Genomic DNA, 20,102 nt, shown 5'->3' with positions numbered 1-20,102 from the left:
GATGTCAACAATGCCATTCTTCATGGTGATTATCTAAGATGGTTTATATGTCACAACCTCTAGGTGCTTTGTTGACTCTTCGTGACCTCATCATGTTTGTTTACTGCAGAAGGCTCTTTATGGCCTGAAACAGTCACCAAAGCTTGGTTTCCCAAGCTATCATCGGCTCTTGTTTCTGGAGTTCTCAAAGTGTCTATCTGACACCTCTCTTTTCATCTATAGTCGAGATTCGGTCACGTGTTGTGTTTTGGTGTATGTGGATGACATTATAATTATTGGGAGTTCGTCAGAGTTTGTTACTGGATTGAGCGCTTGCATTCACAGTTTGCGCTCAAGTATTTGGGAGTTCTATCTTATTTTATGGGCATACAAGCTACTTTTACTGATGATATTCTACATCTATCTCAGTAGCGTTATCTACAGCGCACTGGTCTAACTGAGTGTAGACCTTTATCTTTTTCGATTTCTTCTTGACGTCAGCTTTCTCGTCATACGGGTAGTCCCTTGACTGATCATACTTTATATCGAAGTACAGTTGGTGCTTCACAATATTTGGCCTTGACTTGCCCCGAGATTGCTTATGCACTCAGATTAGAGACACGTACTGATCGTCATTGGATTGTAGTCAAGCGCATTTTGAGATATCTGCAATGGATGATTTATGATGGATTGAGTATTCAGCGGTCTAATAGTTGTGATATGCATGCTTATTCTGATGCTGATTGGCCTGTTGTCCTGATGATCGACGGTCTACCACTGGTTATTGTATTTTTCTGGGACCCAATTTTATTAGTTGGAGTTCCAAGAAACAGCATAGTGTTGCACAGTCTAGTACAGAGGTTCGTTGGATTTTATCTCTCTTACATGAGCTACACATTGGTTCATCATGACCACCTACTCTTTGGTGTGACAACATTGGTGCTACTTATCTTGCTCTCAACTCGGTGTTTCATCACGTACCAAACATCTTGAGGTTGACTTACATTTTATTCGGGATATGGTTTTGGATCGTGTTTTGTTGGTGAGATATGTTCCTACTTCTATTGATATTTTGACCAAAGGGTTGTCTTCTTCTCGATTTGACACTCTGAGGTCCAAGCTTCACGTAAATGCCTCCCATTCAGCTTAAGGGGGCATATTAGAGTATATACAGCCTACTGCCAGCTGGAGTTTGTTAGATGTTAGTTAATCTGTTTGTTTGTGTGAGGTAGTTAGTGATATCTTACTGCCAGCTATGTTATATATATGTATACCTATCAAATGTAAATAGTTAATACAATTCATTCTAATGAAATCTCTTACTGTTCATAGTAAATAACATAGCAACATTATAATATTAAACTTTCTGATTAATATACTAGTTTTATTATTACTGATATTAAATATTTTTCATAGTTAATTATAACCTCATCCAGTTCTAGTTCTTGAGTCCAGTTGGATTGGCCTGACTAGTGAAGCCGTCCAGTTATGAAAAGACTAATATATAGAGATATAGTGAAAAGTGTAGTTGATGTATTCTCTTAACAAAATATGTGATATTAACCTCTATTTTTAGAGTTGTTACAAACATGAATAACCAACACTTAACAAACAACTATGTAAAGGAAAGTAAACATCTTGACCAGGATATGGATTATGACACTGAAAAAACAATACTAAGATCTTGCGTGCTTGAGAGCATCTAAGCTCTCAAGCTTTTGATAGTCAAAATCAATTGGCGCCCATATAAGCTACATAGATATATGTGGCTTGAAGGGAGTCCTTCAAGTAATCCATGCAATATATATCCATAATTTGATAGTTTTTGATCTTAAAGGATCCCTTGACTCTAAAATAGGTCTCTATATCCAAATGGCATTTCGAAATAAGTGATTCCACAAGGCACCCACTAAATTTCGTCGCACGACCAAAGCAATGATCCACTCGACCTCCATTCTTGCACGAAGTAAGTAAAATACGGATACCAAAAGGGCCAAAGCTGAAGAGCTTCCACTAACAATAAACAAACCTTTAAACCTAGTAAAACTCAAGACTTGTGGATTTCTTGGAGGATTTAGAGATGATAGAGATTGTTTCTCAAACCACTTCTTCTCCAGAAGTCTCAATGTTCCGTCTTCCCTTAATTTTGCAATTTGTCTTGACATATCTGTTACCAAAGGAGATCCTTTTTGGAAGATCTGCACGAGAAAGTTAAAGCAAAATAAAAAGACATTTTAGAAAGAAAAGGATATCTATTCAGTTGTTACAAACTTAAAACCATTGTTAATGTATAAAATGACTTACTATATGATTATGCAAGAATAAGAGGACTAAACTTTAGTCACTATAACATTCCAAGTGAATGGATTATGAAAAAGAAAAGGGTTCTTACGAAAGCAAAACCAGAAGTAGAAGGTTCAGATGAAATCATTGCATAATCATCACTAGAGTACTTGGCAAGAAACATCTTGATATAAGGGATTTCATCAATAATAGCATCAGCACCACCATGCTTTCCACCTTTTGATAATGCTTCTGCATAATTTTCGTACGAATAGAACGGTTTCTGCGTATAATCCTCAAAATGCAAGTTGCTAACAGTCACTCCTGCCAGGCCAGCCTCAAAAGAGCCGCCATGAAACCCCACCGTTCCACCCTTTGATGCTAACTCAAATTGTTCAACCGTTAAAAGTGAACTCAATGTTGCAGTGTAACTTGAGATCAGAATAAGTACCACAAGTAACCAAACAAACAACACGAACCTTGACAGATTACACAGTTTCTGATCTCCTACAATACAATACAAAACACAAAATTTTAGTGAACTTGATTCAGTATAATATATATGTCTACTTAAGAACTTGTTTTAGGAGGTACAAACACGAGCAGCCCCAAGTACCTCAACATAGCATCCTTAAAAATTTACACAGACACAAAAACATGAGATTGAACCAAAACATTCGACTCTTTTATTATTGTGAACCGGAAATAAAACCACACAATTACATAACCGTGACCATCTATCTATACTTAACCAACATCTTGGAAAACAAGAAACCTAAACCACTCAAATAGGAAACTAAGTAAAGACTCAATATCTTAATTTAAAATACTACTACATAAATAAAACTTAATAGTTACTATTAAATTAAATTATGAAAAGATTAGACCAAGAAGTTCAAGATCTAATCTCGACACTTTTCTTGGAAAAAAAAACGATACTATAACTCAAATTGATTTTCTTTTATTCTAGTTTTGGTCCCTTTACTTTGGAGAGAGAGAGAGAGAGAGAGAGAGAGAGAGAACTTTGAGCAAAGAAAAGGGTCATTAGAATGACCCAAAAGGTTGTTCCAATTTCTTGAGCAGCCGCTTCATTCATGGATTCAATACCCCAAATGATGAGGCCAGTGAGAACTGCAAAACCAACAATGCTTATCCAAAGCTTCCATTCAAGTGGCTTCAAGAAGATCCACATATCATTATTTTTCTGTTTTGCCAATGTTCCTATACCCATGTCAGTATAAGTTGCTGTAAAGTCAACATACTGAGATCTGTTTGCAAGAATCGTTGAATCACCCATGATAGCATCAATCTCCTGATAGACCAAAAATTACATTATGAATTTATAGAAACTAATTCATGAATACAAATATGCAATTGCAATATTTAAACAATTAAAATACCTTAGCATAAACTTTCTTTATAAGATCATCATAACCTCCATTGGTAAACGGTATGAACTCGTATGGCACTTCATATGGTAATGCATGAATGCAAGTACGGAACACATCCAAAGAGAATCCGGTGGCATTTGTAACATTTTTCTGACCGTCATGATCTGCATCTATGAAGTACTTAAAATTTTCTCTTGTTAGAACGCCAACCTTCAGCGTTTTACACAATACCTGCAGGTTTAAAAGGCTTAATAGTAGAAGCAAAAGGAAAATCTTTCTATGCTTTTGGGCCATCATCTCTCTGACACTGTTCAGACAAACTACTTTTTAACAAGTGCCATCAAAACTTCAAAATTTCCTTTGATGGAATGTTTTGACATCGAAATGACCTATTTATCCGTTGTCAAAACTTCAAAAGTTCTCTTTCATTTGGTGGGTATATTATGAGCTGGCAAGTTTTAAGGGGTGTTTGACCTTGTTTAATTTAAAATACGCAAGTATAACATCAAGAATCTTATTATTGAGAGGGAAGAATAAGTACAAATTGGCATAACTAAGCAAATTTAAACTTATTATTGAGTCGTATCCCTTTGAGGTATACAAATCAGTTTTCTTGGTAGTCCTTGTTCAAAAGCATATGCTAAGTTCTTGCTCGATTGTAAGAAGCATTAATGATTTATAACACCTGAAAAAAAAAAATAATAAAGAGTGCCTATAAATTAATTAATGATTTAAAAAAAAGAACTATAACTAGAGAGAACTAATATTTAATGGTAATAAAGAAGAGGGTGTGAATGTGTAGAGGAAAAATAAAAAAAAAAGATTGATGTAGTAGCATTGAAGGAGATATTGTCAGCTTCATCTTATTGGGGTTATTTTAAGCCTAGATTTTTGGAGTTCTGGCAAACTCTATCACTTGAAATCTATAAGCCTCACAGACACACACACATATAACTTACGAAAAATTGAAGTAGAAAATGGACAAGTAGCCAGGTTGCGGCAAGGAGCAGAGGAGGATATTGGTTTTAAATGACGGTCAAAGTTGAAGCTATTCTTTGTTGCGAAATTTTTAAGTAACCATGGATTTCTAAAAATCTTGGATAAGGTTATAACGCTGTAAAAAGAAGTTCTAGTTTTGCCACTACTAATTGCCTCTTAAGATCAACATATATAGAATGTTAATCAACTATAGTGTGTTTAGGTGATAACCCAAGTGTTGTGAGTGTTAATGTTGTGCCCACAACTAGCCTAACAAAGAGCCAAGAATTCAGCCCACAAGCAGCAGGCCCAAACCAGATCAGAAAGAGTGAAAGAGCAAAAGTCCTTCCTGCAAAGTTAAAGGACTACAAGTTGCAATAGTGATTGGTGCAGGGGTATTTAATTAACGGTGGAGGTATCCACCCCCCCCCCCCCCAAAAGTATCTACACACCCCCTAACCCTTAATGACCCTCATTGCCCAGCTGTCACGGCCCCCGTACCCGGTTTGACCCGGTCCAGGAGCCACGGGACAGAAAAACCCGTGGTACTTATATTTACAGCGGAAGTCTTAACAGGATCGTTTTAATCTTGAAAAATGCCCGAGTATTATTTATTTATGTTTCGGGATAAATCCCGTAAATATCATAAGTTTCATTATTTTACAAACATGTTTGTTTATTTAATTGAGCCACTATTTCAAGCTTGATGGTGCTCCGTAGCACGTGTACTGAAATCACAGTATGTCACCTGAAACATGTTGTAAAAAGGTTTTGTCAGCGGGGAAATACTGAGTGAATCATTCATTTTGATAAAATGACACATAGTTATAAATTACAGTATAAGAGCGATTACTATGGCAGTATCTTAATTAGTATCTGGTCTTGCCACCCGTGTGACGATGGTCATACCACTATTGGGTCCAGTCACCCAATTAGTGACGTTTTGTCACTGTTAGGTCTTAACAGCCTAACCCATGTTAGGGCTTATTGCCTAACGGTGAGAAATTAGTAATGTGCACAATACCCCACTAACCAGCGGTCAAGATAACCACGACTTAATCCCTGTAATTATAGCATTTTGAAAATACTTTGAGGTATTGTAAAACAGTTTGAGAAAAAGAGAATGACTCACATTGCAGATTTAACGGGCAAGGTATAAGCCTACTGATTAGCCTTGATTCAACCTAATTTAATAATAATGTACACACAATAGGTTAGTAACTTAATACAGCAGTTACGTCAATTCACGAGATCAAACCCTCACAATGATTAACAAGTGCAATACTTAATAATTCAATCGGATTCACAACGAATAACAGAGCATAGTCCGAATTTGAACAGCACTCAACTATTCAAGTCGAAATCACGACGAATAATCAAAGTATTAGCTCAATTTGAGCAGCACTCGGACAATCGTTGGATAGTTATAATCGATCGGACGTTGAATCGTAATAGCGATCGAGTTATTACCCTGATTGTGGCAGCACCTTGTGATTGTGTGTGTTTAATTGTAGTATTACAGCTCTAATTCGACGTACACAGAACTTCTGAGCGTCGTTTTAACTTCCCAGATCGAGTCCCAAAGTCGGCTATTTATAGCCAAAATTTGGCCTTGCTTACGGACCGTAAGCCTGATCCCTTACGGTCCGTAAGGGATACCTAAATGTCCTAGACTTGCCATGCACGGGAGTAGCTTGGATGAGTCAAGAATTTTAACCAATCAGAGGTTAACAACGTTTTTAGTAGATAAACATCCAATTAGGGTTTACCCCCCTTGAGTTTTAGGGGCCCTGATCCTAATTCCGATTGTCCTGAAAATTTTAGGGCTAGTGCAGAATTAATTGGGTGTCTCAATTAGGGTTTTCTTATTGACTAATTATCGTCCTAATTATTGATTTTAGTGACAGTTGTTACACCAGCCGACCCACCACCACCACAACCACCCCATCCGACCCACCACCACCACCACAACCGACCCACCACCACCACAACCACCCCAGCCGACCCACCACCACCACCCCAGCTGACCCACCACCACAACCATCCCAGCCGGCCCACCACCACCACCATAGCCGGCCCACCACCACCATAGCCGACCCACCACCACCACCCCAGCCGACCCACCACCACCACCCCATCCGACCCACCACCACCACCATAACCGACCCACCACCACCACCATAGCCGACCCAACACCACCACCCCAGCCGACCCACCACCACCCTAGCCGGCACACCACCACCACCACCATAGCCGACCCACCACCACCACGACCTACCCACCACAACCCCAACACCACCACAAACGACCAAAATAAAACCAAAAAAAGAAAAGAAATTGAAGTTCAATGAGACCCGTATAGGTCGATGAGACGCGTATGAAAGTGGTGTGTCATAAATGTCATGTCAACTTTTCAGAAAAAGTAGATGTATATGGGTCTCATTGGGCTATACGAGGCATATCGGCTGAAAAGTTATCATAAATGCCATGTCAACTAATAATAATAATAGTAATAGTAATAATAATAATAATAATAATATTAATAAACAATAATTATAATAATAATAATAATAATAATAATAATAATAATAATAATAATAATAATAATAATAATAATAATAATAATAATAAGACACTCATAAGGTGTCAACTAGGGGAGGCCTATTGATCCATTCTTCTTATTATTATTAACTAGTGCTATTAAATCTGCGCGTTGCGCCGGAAATCCTCGCGTTGCGTCGTGGGTGGGTATTAGTTTGTTTAACTTCGGTACTAACACTTGTTATAACAACCAATAGAGAAAAAAACTAAAAAAAAATCATGATATGACCAAAAATATACCAACACAGTAGGAATTTGATCGGTATTGGTTTGTTTTTTTACGCCACCTACACTCGTTATTACAACCCATAAAGAAAAAATCTTGATATGACCAAAGAATACCGACACGTGATTTAAATGGATAAAAACAAACGCAACTTATATACGATATATAAAAAACCAAATAATACATATAAAAACCCACTAAGCAACACATATAAAAAAGCCTTTAAAATAAATAATTAGTAAGTATACAAAGAATTACTGTTCTTTTAGTTCAATTATTAATAGTATACAATATACAATATTATTATTTTAATTATTATTATTATTATTATTATTATTATTATTATTATTATTATTATTATTATTATTATTATTATGAGTTTGAAAATTTTTGAATCAAATAAATCATGTATGCTTGAGTAAATATACATTCTTGGTCGATAAGGGTCGTATAGGTAGATAAGGGTCATATGGGTCATTTTCACGCTTTTTCAGACTGAACTCATGTCATGTCAGTAATTATACCTTAAATTCATCAAAAGTCGTGCCGATAAGCCTCTCATTGCTCAATGAGAGGCATATAGGAATAAATGCTCTAACTACCACAACCTTATATGCCTCTCATAGGACAATGAGAGGCTTATCAAAACCCTTTTTGTTGCACATTAATTGCTTTCACACTATATCCCCTTATTGCCCTATATGCCACCTCTGGTGTGCACTCAAAAAGTAGGGGTGTGTCAATACCCTCACCCTTTAATTAATTATGTTGTTCTATTAAGTGTCATGAGAATGTGGTGAGGAGGGCATGATGATTGTTAAGAAGTTTGTTAGATCTCTCTTCTCACCCAATCTACTGTAACTTCTCATCCCCCATTCTTTTGAGTAATAGAACCCTATCCCTATCTGTTCTCTCTTAATTGAATTTCTTCCACAATTGAACACTAGCACACACCAGTTACTGAAATTTAAGTAAGGATTGAGATTTCAGGGTAAGGGAAAATATTATAGCAACAAGTCACACTTAATTATTTACTAGTACATTTGAGATATTGTAGTTTTTATGTCCCTGTGAAGTGCAAGTGCACTATCAAATGGTCATACTACACCTATCACCAAGCGCGTTGCATTCCTTAGAGTCACCAGTACTTCTACTATGAAAAGCTCCGACTCAAACCCTTGTAACGTTATATAATCCTCCTATTTGTGACAACCAAACTTTTCCAAAATTACTTCCATTTCATATTCCTATGACTCAAAACTATTTTAACTTATTTTTGAAAATATTTTTCAACAATCCTCCACCATTTTCAATATAACTATTTAGGAAAGATAGACCACCCAGTATACCTTACCAAAATTTGAAATTTTTGGGGATGTCATGAAGTAATATATCAATTTAACCATTAAGTATTAAAAGTGATCAAGTAAACTATGATAAGATTAGTTGCACCTAATATATTGAACAGTTTTCCTTTGTATGTTAGACGGAAATGCCTTACGCATATCCTTTCATTCGTTTATTCAATCGACAGTAAAGCCCAATTAATGAGCCATGGTCATACCTTGGTTTTTAAGCCCTAAGTGACCTCATGTCCATATACACATTGGTGGGCATTAATAAGAATGTTACCTCATTTCTAAGGGTGCTAAACGGTTCGTGTTCGCGGGTTGGCGGGTTCAACCCGAACCGAACCCGAAAATTTTATACAAACCCGAAACTGACCTGAACCCGAAAATTGTGTCATACCAATGAACCTGAACCCGACCCGAATATTCATAGGTTGACCCGAACACGACCCGTTCAACCCGAAAACTTTTAGTTTTTAATTTTTTTACACAAATTAATGTATTAAATTTAAAGTTTACTTAAAAAACACAAATATATATAATACAATTACATTTAAATTATAAATTCTTATATGAATTTCTTTTTCTTTGTTATAATTATAGCATAAAATACATACCCAATTTAATTTATAACATAAAACATATTGTAAAAAAATATTATATAATATAAAGGGGTTAAACGGGTCAACCCGCCAACCCGACCAGGTTGACCCGCACCTGACCTGTTTAGCTAAACGGGTTCGCGGGTTCAACCTGAAACTGACCCGAACCCGTTTAGACTAAACCTAAACCCACGAATTTCGTGTTAGGTTCGTGTCGTGTTTTCGGGTCGTGTCAGAAATTCACACCCTTACTCATTTCCATACTTCCATTTGATTTCGACACTTGATGAAACACCAAACATTATGAAAACGCCATCATGGGTGACTACAATAGGATTGCTAAGTTCTAGCTAGATCGTAATTAAGAAGCTAACAATATGATAATTTGTAAGATCATGCGTAGTCGTTGGGGTGAATAATGCGCCATCCTTGGGCGTTGTGCGTCATGTGACAGCCCAGTCAGCAATGGGGCGTTTTTCTAAAATGGGTGTAGTGGGGATGTGGGTATTATGGTGTAATAGAATTAAATAAAAGAGAAACCATAAAAAATTGTTATTGGACAAATAAAGCTTGGAAATTGGTGATTGGTCAAAGAAAACACCCAAAAATCAAAACAAACGCCCATGGGGGCCGTTCGCGGCGTGTTTTGGGCGTGTTTGACTTTGAAAATCCCCAGAGAACCACGACTACGGGTGGTCTAACACCCGAACAAGTAATAATAAGGGAGAGATGCTACCAGGACTAGAGAGAGATTATAAGTAGTCATGCACGTACCCATGTAAATTTAATACGTTATGTACTTATATGTAAATTCATAAGTTCCATTGTATTTAAATGAGGTGTTTGATCCATATCTTACATTATGTTTTTTTTAACGACCAACAGAATCAATCCCGAGCATTCTCGGGGCATCCACTGGACAAACGGAGTACTCCGAGAGTAACCCGAGTCCACCACCAATTCCGGGGAAAACCCAGTAACCCACCCGTCCGAAGGCACGACGGTGAAATTACCAGTAAAACCCGTCTGGCTCAAGGATCAACCCAGGTTCCCCTGGGTCTCCTATCATTACCCACCAGTAACTCACTCTACACCAAGTGGGAGTTAAACATGTATCTCTTAAAATAAATGCAAGTCTTCCACCACTTAATCTAGAGATCATTGGCTATCTTACATTATGTTAATAATAATTATAACGGTCGAACTCAAAACATATAAAAAATAGAAAAAATCCAACTAGCATTGCTATTGGATTAAGAGCTAACAACTCAGACTTTAACCACACACAGTCACGTACACACGACCGCTTATATTACAAAGCATTGACTTCTAAAACGTGAATCCATAATAATAGTAGAATTGAATTCGCGATAAACTCTCCAGAAATCTAGTATTAATAAGGATAATTGAATTCGCAACTTGATCATACAACAATTTAAAAACCAATATAATACATGTATATATAATCTTTTAACAAAACACAGATCAGAATCGTTGGATACTTTTTTTTAATACCTTTTAAATTACAACTTAGGATTAAAAAGATAATCCTAAACTAGCTTGAATTAGTCTTAATTAAATATTGCAGCACACGAGAACAACAATAAGAGACTTTAAAATTTGAATACACATGTTGCCTGAGTAGGGTCGGTGGTGTAGCCAGAATTTTTTTTCTACGGGTTCGGAATATTTTACAGACATATCTATCACTAAGTTTCAATTTTTTCTCTCCAGTCCAGTTTAGCGGTTCTGATTACACTACAAGAAAAAAACCCCTATAGGGACGACACCTATAGGGACAACACAGGTCCTCTCTATAGATCACCCTATAAAGACGACATGTGTCGTTTCTATAGAGTTTTCGTGCCTACAAGCTGAAAAAATGTCGTCCCAATAAGGTTTTTTTCTTGTAGTGTTAGCTCGTATAATAAAAATAACAAAAATCAAATTAAATTGCAAATAATTAATAAAAAGAAATACATCAATCGATATTAAAAGGGAATAATAGAATTTCATTAAAGTTGCTCTATACCGGATTAATTTTTTGAAACATATCCATTACATCATTTATCGAAACCTTTCTAAGCGAAGTTCAACAAAATAAATGCCGCTATCACTTAAATGTTCATCACCAATCCGATTACGCAAATTAGACTCCACGAACTTTATTGCTAAAAAGCATCTCTCAGTAGTTGCAGTTGGGACACGTAAAATGAGACCTAACTTCAATAATCGGTAAAATGAGAGCTAACTTCAACGGTTGCAGTTGTCTCTTTGTTTCAACTATCAATTGCACTTAGACTAGATATAAAGTTCAAGTTGGCAAACCTTGTATCTTCTTTCAAATTATTAATATAGACCTTTGAGTTCCATATGGAGTGCGACGTCCGACCAGGCGTGAAGGGCTTCTGCTGGCTATAAGTTATGCATTCATGTTTATTTGTTATTTTTTAAATTAGATTTTAAATGGTTATGGGCTTGTGTGGTGAGCTTAAGCCTTAACGAGTTATTTTTAAACCGAAGCGCTAAACGAGTTAATGGGTTTTTTTAAATAAAATGTGGGCTTAATAAGTTATTCTTTTTTAATTTAAACGTGGGTTAAGGTTTGTTTTCAAATTTTCTAAGGGTCGACATCAAGATTTCCAAGGGATCTGTTTCAGGGTTTCTAAGCGTCCAGTGTAAAAGTTTCTATGGGCGTGATGTTGAAATACACATATATAATGTTCTACATATACCTACTACTCTTAGAAATTTTATCTTGTCTTTAATTTCTTATTATGTAGACCACTTAGGTGGTGTTTGTTTTTCTAAGAAAATCTACCCAAGCTCTTCTGTCTGCGCCGCGTAGACATTCCTATCTGTAGATTGTTTGTTTTTCCGAAAACATTTCATTAAAAAAACGTCTGCAAAAGTTCTTTTTGGTGCAGACTTAGCCCAAACACCTCTAAAGACACTCTTCCAGACCTACCTTGGCCTCCCTTCACATTCCTTGTTATTGTGTATGGGTTATTTGTATTAGCACGTAAATATTTGTTGGTGCAGTTTTTGTATCTGTCGTTTGTTCTCGTTACGTCTGTAATGTACGGTCTTTGTTTATCGTGCCTGTACGTTTTGGTCGAGTCGACAAAGTCAAGATATCCTCCTATCTTGACTTGGTACGACATTGTCTTTATATTGTATGTAAAACAGCCGTGATTTATGCAGTCTGTTGTTTTGGTTGTGCTTGTTATCTTTCTGTATGTTAACTGTCATAACTGTCTGCATGCAGCCTACTCACGAAGAACCTATTCTTCGTAGGATAACACCTTTACGAAAGACCTTCTTCTTGGGGACAGTTGTTCGTTGGTTTAGTCAACGAAGAACCTGGTTCTTCGTGGGCCAGAGTCTTTCGTGAGCCCAGAAACATTCTTCGTAATGTTACTGGGCATGGGCCTATATATAGACAGCTTATGTTAACAGTTGAAGCTAAGAGAGCACAGAGAGTATGTCCAAACATTGTGTGTATGTGTTTGTACTTCTCTTCAGATTAATCAAGATAGTGAATCTCTGGTTACTTGTGTGTGTTATACTTTGCTTTGGTTGCATTCTTACGTGGATTCCGCACTCGTAAGTGTGTTCTAACAACAAGGAAATAGGTTGCTTGATCCTCCAAGTGGATCTAGAATATTGTGCGTATATTACGTATATCCTTGTATTATTAGAATGCATATATTTAGTAGTGATGGGTAGTTAGTTTCCTATCTTCCTTATGTAATCTTTGTATATATACTTAGTATTCGGTATCAATGAGAATTATCAATATCATTAACTCACATGGTATCACACCATCTTTGAAAACCATACTGCTGCCCAATTTTTTTCAGAGTAACTGTTCTTCCTGTTCGTCTTCTTCACTGCATTGATCAAGATTTATGGGTAATAAAACAAGTAACTCTCAACTAGCCCCTAAATCCTTTCATCCCGTATAAGTTTATACGATGACCGATATTCAACGAAAGGTTACTGTTCTGGACGACATAAACGTCTAGGGCCGTTCTTTTTTATCCGAACCCATAACCGAACCCGGCCCAAAGAGACCTGACCTGATAAACTACTAGGCCTGATAAACCCAAACCCGATCTACGGTAAAAATCGAACTGATTGCCCTTAATCGGGTTGGGTTTTGGATGAAGTTTGTGGAATTCGGGTGGACCTGAACAACCCGAGAAAGTTCTAAACTTCAAAATCCATAATTTTCCTAGGAGATATTTGTGGAAGTTTCAAAATGATAGTTTAAAATTATTAATTACCTATTATGAACCATTTTTTTATTGGAGTTAATTTATAAATATAATGTATTGGCATTCTTGTTTCTTCGATCACATCCACCAGCAAACTTCCATTCCAGACTTCTTAGTATCAATCTTCTCATCGAGTTTCAAACACTTGTAGGTCCGGCTAGGAGGATCTAGTCGCCTAATCCTTGTGTACAAACCTACCCGGTTGTGCGGAATCCAACCGGAAAGGCAAACCGAGATAGAACACGCAAATACACGACACGCAATATTCACCGATTAACACCTCTGTATTAATATGTATGAAAGGTTCAGTTACAAAGCAATGTTTACAAATATATTTTGCAAACTCTCTCAAACTCTCGTGTGTGTGTGTGTGTTTGCTCTCTGTGTTCTCTTTTCTTGTGTCTATGTTTTCTGTCTAACTACAGACTTTTTATAGCACTACACACAACGAAACAGGATCAGACTTGGCGAAAGGGACCTTGGCAAAACAGAAGCTTGATGAAACACATTCCATTTTGATGAAACACAATTTAGGTTGACGAAACAGACTTGTTTCGTCAACTATACACATGTTTCATCAATGTTGGGCTTGGGCCCAAATTGGGTTTCGCCAAAATGAAACAGCCCATGTCATTCTTGTTATTTCATAGACTAAGTTCCTGTTCTTTATGTCTTCTTGGCCCATGTTTGATCTTGTACACGACTGAGGAAAGCCGAGTCCTTGATCGTATCACATCGAGTCGAGTCGCGTCCACAAACATGCATCAACAAACTCCCCCTTGTACGTTACTCGCGTGATTCGCCTTTCATGTCTTCTATGTCGGAGGATCTTGAAAGTCTTCACGTCTTGAAAGCAGAGAGTGTATCAACAAACTACCCGTATCATGTAGGAAGTGTGTTGACAAACTCCCCCTTAACATAAGCTCCCCCTTGAGTTATGCTCGTGAAAAACTTGATCTTCAGTGCTTGAGATCCTTGTGGTGTTGATGATGGTCAGCGGCAACTCGATCATCTTCATCAATTGAGTGCCTTAACGTCGTGTCTTCATTCCGAAGCTTGTCATCGACCATGTTCTCCTTGCCTTTAGAATCTGCACATGCAAGAAATCTAAACGCGTAATGAGAACAACTGCTTGGAGTATAGTTAGCATAACAAACGACACATGTATGACCATTGTACAATCAAACACCGTCCGACAGCTTGAAAGTTTAACAAATTTGTCAATTTTAGTTTTCACTTTCAAAAACTTGCAAATTTCGACCGTTTATGAAGATTTAGTCAATTTGGTTTTCGTTCAGGTTTAAGGCAACGAAGACTCGAGATCCAACATCGTACGATCGAAAATAAAATAGAAATAAAATCTTTTTGTATTTTATAAAGTTTATATTAAAACACACCTAAAATCTTTTTGATATTTTTGAATATTTGAAATGTAAAGACTGAAAGCAGTAAATAAATATTTACAGACATTCTTTTTGCGAGTTTCGTGGGTAAGAGAATCATATCAGTGTACGGTCATGCCAAAACGCTCTTGTTGTTCAATTAATTAACATTAAGATAAGCATCCTATAACAATTATCGGCATTGTTGTCCACATAAGCTCAACTTATCAGATGTAATCATGGCGAGGGGATACGTTAAGGTATGATTTATACTTACCGACCGGTGTTCATCCACATCACGACACATTCCCGTATCAAGGTATGCATGAGGGTTCATCTTACCGGTGAGTATACCGATTATCATCTGTTTGACCGTATATGATGTGAGATTCTCACTTATTTTGATTTTGAAAACAAGCCCTATGTGATAGAATCACTTATTTATGAGGAACTTGATTTTCATATGCATGACGGCACAGGAGCAAGTCCGTGAACAGGTCAGTACTTCCGTACAGCAGAGAAACGAACCTGACTCCCGGATAAATGTGATATATTATCACTTATTTGATGGACATGTGATTGTTGATCACTTATTGATGTGGGCCCAAGTGTGGAGGAACGGGCTATTTTGTACTTGGAGGCCCAAGACCGCGTAAGAAAAGGGCCTTCACTAAAATGGCCCTAACTTGGGCTACGGAGGTCCGTTTGGGGCGTGTGACCAGTCAAAACGAACGGGAGAACGAGCTCTATCTTGCTGCAAACCGCCTACGGCGGTTTGGGTCATCGTCCGGGCCGAAAAAACGCTTATTTCTATTAGTTTTTTCCATTTTTATGTTTTTTCAAGTATTTTGGGCATTTTGTTTTTGGGCTTGTGTTTGGCCCGTTGTCTTTTTTAGGCCCGTTTCGAATTTCTGTCATTATTTATATGTCCCTTTAGTGAATGAAACAATGAGACTTGAATTTTGAGAAAAGTTATTTTTCACTTCAAATTCCGTGGCCTTTGGGTTGCAATTTGGGGGTTGGGGAAGAGACACACGGGTATTCGTAGAATCAACGTGTTGATCTTCGTTTATCGTATCACACGCTGCATCACTTATTGAGGTCGAATGCAGTATGTACACGTATGTATAGTATCATGGAAGACCTAGACTTGCGTCCCCGTTATTTTTCGGTAAAAGATACAACCATGATACCCAGATGATAAGCAGCATAAAGACCGAATATCTCAGAACCTCGGCAATCTATCAAACGAAATTTCGGTACTAAGACCATATGCTAATGAGTGGTTCCCCCTGCTCTTCAGTCGATTTAAGTTTATATCACCCTGCACACTTTAAAATGATTGTGAGCCTACCGATACATCTTATATAGAGCTGCTTATCGATTTTCATTCAAGGTTTCAATAGGTCTGGATAGACCACTAATGTACTATCACGTTCTCTTTTGCTCGCCAGGAAACTCATTTTTGTTTTTCTATTGTTTTTGTGTTTTTTTTTAAATTTTTCGATGTTTTTGGATTTTCAAATTTTTGGATTTACTCCCCCTAAAATCAATAAACTAAGACAAATTTAAAACACAAAGGTATTTACAAAAATGATTTTCCGATTTTGGTTTACTCTTGCTTGACCTTAATTTGTCAAATGATTTTCCGATGTTGGTTTACTCTTGCTTGACCTTAACAAGACGAGGGTCCTGTTTTGGTGAAACAGATCTTTTATGGTAATTGTTACTATGGGGGGCATCAAATTTTGACTTTCCCTTGGTGAGATATGGACAATTCTTAAAGATGTGGCCATACTCACAGCATTCAAAGCATGATCTCCGCTCAACAAACCTCGGAGTATCATTACTGTTATAACTGGATGATCAACTTCGTGATCTTGAGGTACTTGGTCCTACATCACAACCGTTTGTTTGTTGTGTATAGTTGTTTTGACTGATTCTTTTCAAAATTTTACTTTGTTTAACAGAATCCTTGTTGGATTTGTTTTCGAAAGTATCAATTTTATCAGTCCCTCTTGATTTCACGAAGTTTATCTTCCGATCCTTTTTCTTGTTTTCGCCCTGTTTGCCTTTTCCATTCTCTTGGGCGGCATGATTTTGTTCACGGGGATCATCAACCTTTGCTTTCAACTTATGAAGATATGGACAATTTCGAATTATATGTCCAATTGTACCACATTCAAAACATGATCTTCGTTCAACAATCCCCGAAGTATCATGTGATCGTCTTGCCGAAGATGATGAACTTTGTGATCCCGAGGTACTAAGTTTTGAACTACTTGATTCATTTCTTTTCAACACAGTTGCTTTCTTAACAAAATCCAAATTAGATTTGTTTTCAAAAGTTTCGATCTTGTCCGTTCCCTTCGATTTCACAAAGTTCACATTTTTGTTCTTCTTTTGACTCGGCTTCCTTTGACCTTGAGCCGGTGATTTTCCTTTTGGCTTGGTGTGATTTTGCTGTTTTTGCACTGTTGGTAATTTCTTATTGCCAAATTGTTTTCGAACTTCGGCCTTTGGAATAGGAGGACATTGTGTTACTGTAACTCGTGATCCTGTCTTTCCCAAAAACTTACTTGTCGAATTTTCAAAGACTTTACTGATTAATGATTGATTAACATTCTTAATCGGAAAATCTTTGTCTGAATAAATTTTAGCATCACCAACCAGAGTGTACAGCAAATTCACACTCTCCGACTCTTTTTCAGAAGAGGACTCGATTGCAACAGTCTTAGCGGGTTTTGCAGGAGGATCACATAGAATGTAATTCTCGAGAGGTATGTCCTCATCTTTGATTACTGCATCAGACTTTGCTGGGATAGCATCATCAGATTCATCATCAGAAGAATCAGCATCCTCAATAATGACAGGAGGATCCTGATTCAGTTCAGCAGAAGACACACATGTATCTGCTGATACATCTGAATCTGATGATACTTCTTTCTTATATCCGAGTCCTGTTGCAAATTCCTTAACATCTGGAGGAACAGATGGTTCAAAGAACGTTCTATCCTCCTCGTCAGGCATTGCATCATAATTGTGTCTCACAGGTGGTGGACATTTCTTGTCACCTATGCATGTGACATCCCGTTTCTCTTTCTGAACATCAATGATGTGATCCAACACATAGCTAGAGCTCAAATAACTATCTAGCTTAAGTTGGATCGCCTCACTTTCAGTTTTAACACAAGCCATTTCCTTTTGCATAATCTCAAGGCGAGTTATATACAAATTAATGTCAGTTTGTTTTCTGGAAACCATTTTTGTTAATTCGGTTTTATCTTTCTTCAAGTTCTCAATTACCGATTTAAACTCTTTTTCATGGTTCTCATAAAACATGTTGGCTTCAGTGCACTTTGAAAGATCCACGGTCAACTTCTGGTTGTGGATAAACGTCGCATCATATTTCTCTTGCAAAGTTTCGTGTTTGCTTTGCAATTCACACCACTTGGCATTCAATGAAACATGTTTGTCTTGCAAGTCAAACAAACTAGCTTGTAAAGCATCATGTTTGCCTTGCAACTCAGACATGTTTGCTTCTAAATCAGCACACTTAACTCTTAATCTAGCACAATTATCACAATCTACAGCAGTGGGTTCATCGACACATACCTGGAATCACTCTCAGGTGTTGGCCTTTCTGCATCAGAATTAATAACCTCCCTTGATGATTCACATTCAGATCCATCCTCGCTTGAACTTGAAGTTGTATCACCCTCAACTGAAGTTGAAACATCTTCATCTGAACTTCTATCATGTTCAGAACTGTCATCATTTCCCGAGGATTCACCATTGCTGGCATCTTTGACAATTTCAGTATACAACGCCGTTTTTGTCTGACTACTGTTCTTTGGATCAAGAGATGATGGTTCTACAGTAGAACGATGGTGTTGTAAAGCAACTGGGGGTAATGGATTTCCATACAAGTCTATGGTTGGAGCTGGCTTTACAGGAGCTTGTATCGGATTGCCATATAAATCTGTTGTCATTTTCGGTTCACTTTGCTTTTGATTAGTAACCGATGCCCACATTTCTGCAGTAATTCGAGGTCGTGTGGGAGATTCGGCCCATGATGGCGATAAACTTGTATTTCTATACTTTCCCCCATCCGGAGCCGGAGTACCCCACCATGAGGGAGATGAACTTGTATTTCTATGCTTTCCCTCATCCGGAGCCGGAGTACCCCACCAACTTGGATTCATGTTTGATATGAAAAACGAATACCTGAAAATCACACTCAAATCAAACCGTTAAATAACAATTTCAACCCTTCTGTATAAATTTACAAAGTGTTTCGACGAAACAAGTTCCACGAAACGGACTTTTTAATTGTAAACTTGACGAAACAGGAAAATATCTTTAGAGCTTTCAAATTCGACGAAACAAAGTTTTGAATTTTTGGGCTCTAATGTCAACGAAATAGGCCCAAAGATCTTCTTGACGAAACAGAATGTTAAATATAAGCCCAAGATATTTCTAGTAATTTGGCCTAATAATCGAAATTTTTGGGCTTCTAGTTTCTTTTGGGCTAAGGCTTTATTGGCGAAACAGATGTGATATATGGGCCCAATTCTTTTACTTTGACGAAACAAGAGTAGATCCTTTTTGCCTTTTTGAACTCGGCGAAACAAGGAAACAAGCCCAATTCAAAATGTTTTTAAAAGTGTTGGCAGTTATCCTATTCGTTGAAAATGTAGACACACAACTTGCACATCAAATCTTATCCTTCTGACACAAGGTCTTCTTTTTCAAAGTTCACCATACTTTTTCATATGGTCTAACAACTCATCATCATATTATGTATGTAATAGTCAAACAATTGTTTTAATAATCATATCAATAATTCATCTAAAACAACAATGCAGACTTTAACTCAAATACCCAGTTGACGAAACAAAGGGGCCCAAGTCTTTTGGGCTTTTGAAAATCAACGAAACACAAGCACAATTTGGCGAAACAAGTGGTTCCTTTTTGCTCGACGAATCACAAGGAACTTTTGGGCTTTTGACGAAACAAAAATTGTTTTAA

General features: G+C 37.2%; 1 protein-coding gene across 1 annotated transcript; it reads right to left on the bottom strand.

The window, feature by feature from the left end:
• Positions 1–1,573: 1,573 nt before the first annotated feature.
• On the bottom strand, positions 1,574–3,947 carry LOC110907120 (glutamate receptor 1.4). The gene is made up of 4 exons (XM_022152149.2): positions 3,663–3,947; positions 3,286–3,574; positions 2,372–2,769; positions 1,574–2,177 (listed from the first exon to the last, which is right to left on the bottom strand). The coding sequence occupies exons 1-4, from the start codon at positions 3,945–3,947 to the stop codon at positions 1,842–1,844; spliced, it is 1,308 nt and encodes a 435-aa protein (XP_022007841.2). The 3' UTR covers positions 1,574–1,841.
• Positions 3,948–20,102: the final 16,155 nt, after the last annotated feature.

The sequence above is a fragment of the Helianthus annuus genome, chromosome 1, assembly GCF_002127325.2.
Source record: "Helianthus annuus cultivar XRQ/B chromosome 1, HanXRQr2.0-SUNRISE, whole genome shotgun sequence".
NCBI classification, from domain to species: Eukaryota; Viridiplantae; Streptophyta; class Magnoliopsida; order Asterales; family Asteraceae; genus Helianthus; species Helianthus annuus.
The sequence above is the reverse complement of the archived record's forward strand: the minus strand, read 5'-3'. Positions and strand labels throughout refer to the sequence as shown.

Coding starts and splice junctions, on each gene's coding strand:
- LOC110907120 (XM_022152149.2), bottom strand. CDS start 3,947: ATGGCCCAAAAGCATAGAAAGATTTTCCTTTTGCTTCTACTATTAAGC. Junction 2,770..3,285: donor GACCCTTTTCTTTGCTCAAA/GTTCTCTCTCTC, acceptor ATTGTATTGTAG/GAGATCAGAAACTGTGTAAT. Junction 2,178..2,371: donor CTACTTCTGGTTTTGCTTTC/GTAAGAACCCTT, acceptor TTTCTCGTGCAG/ATCTTCCAAAAAGGATCTCC.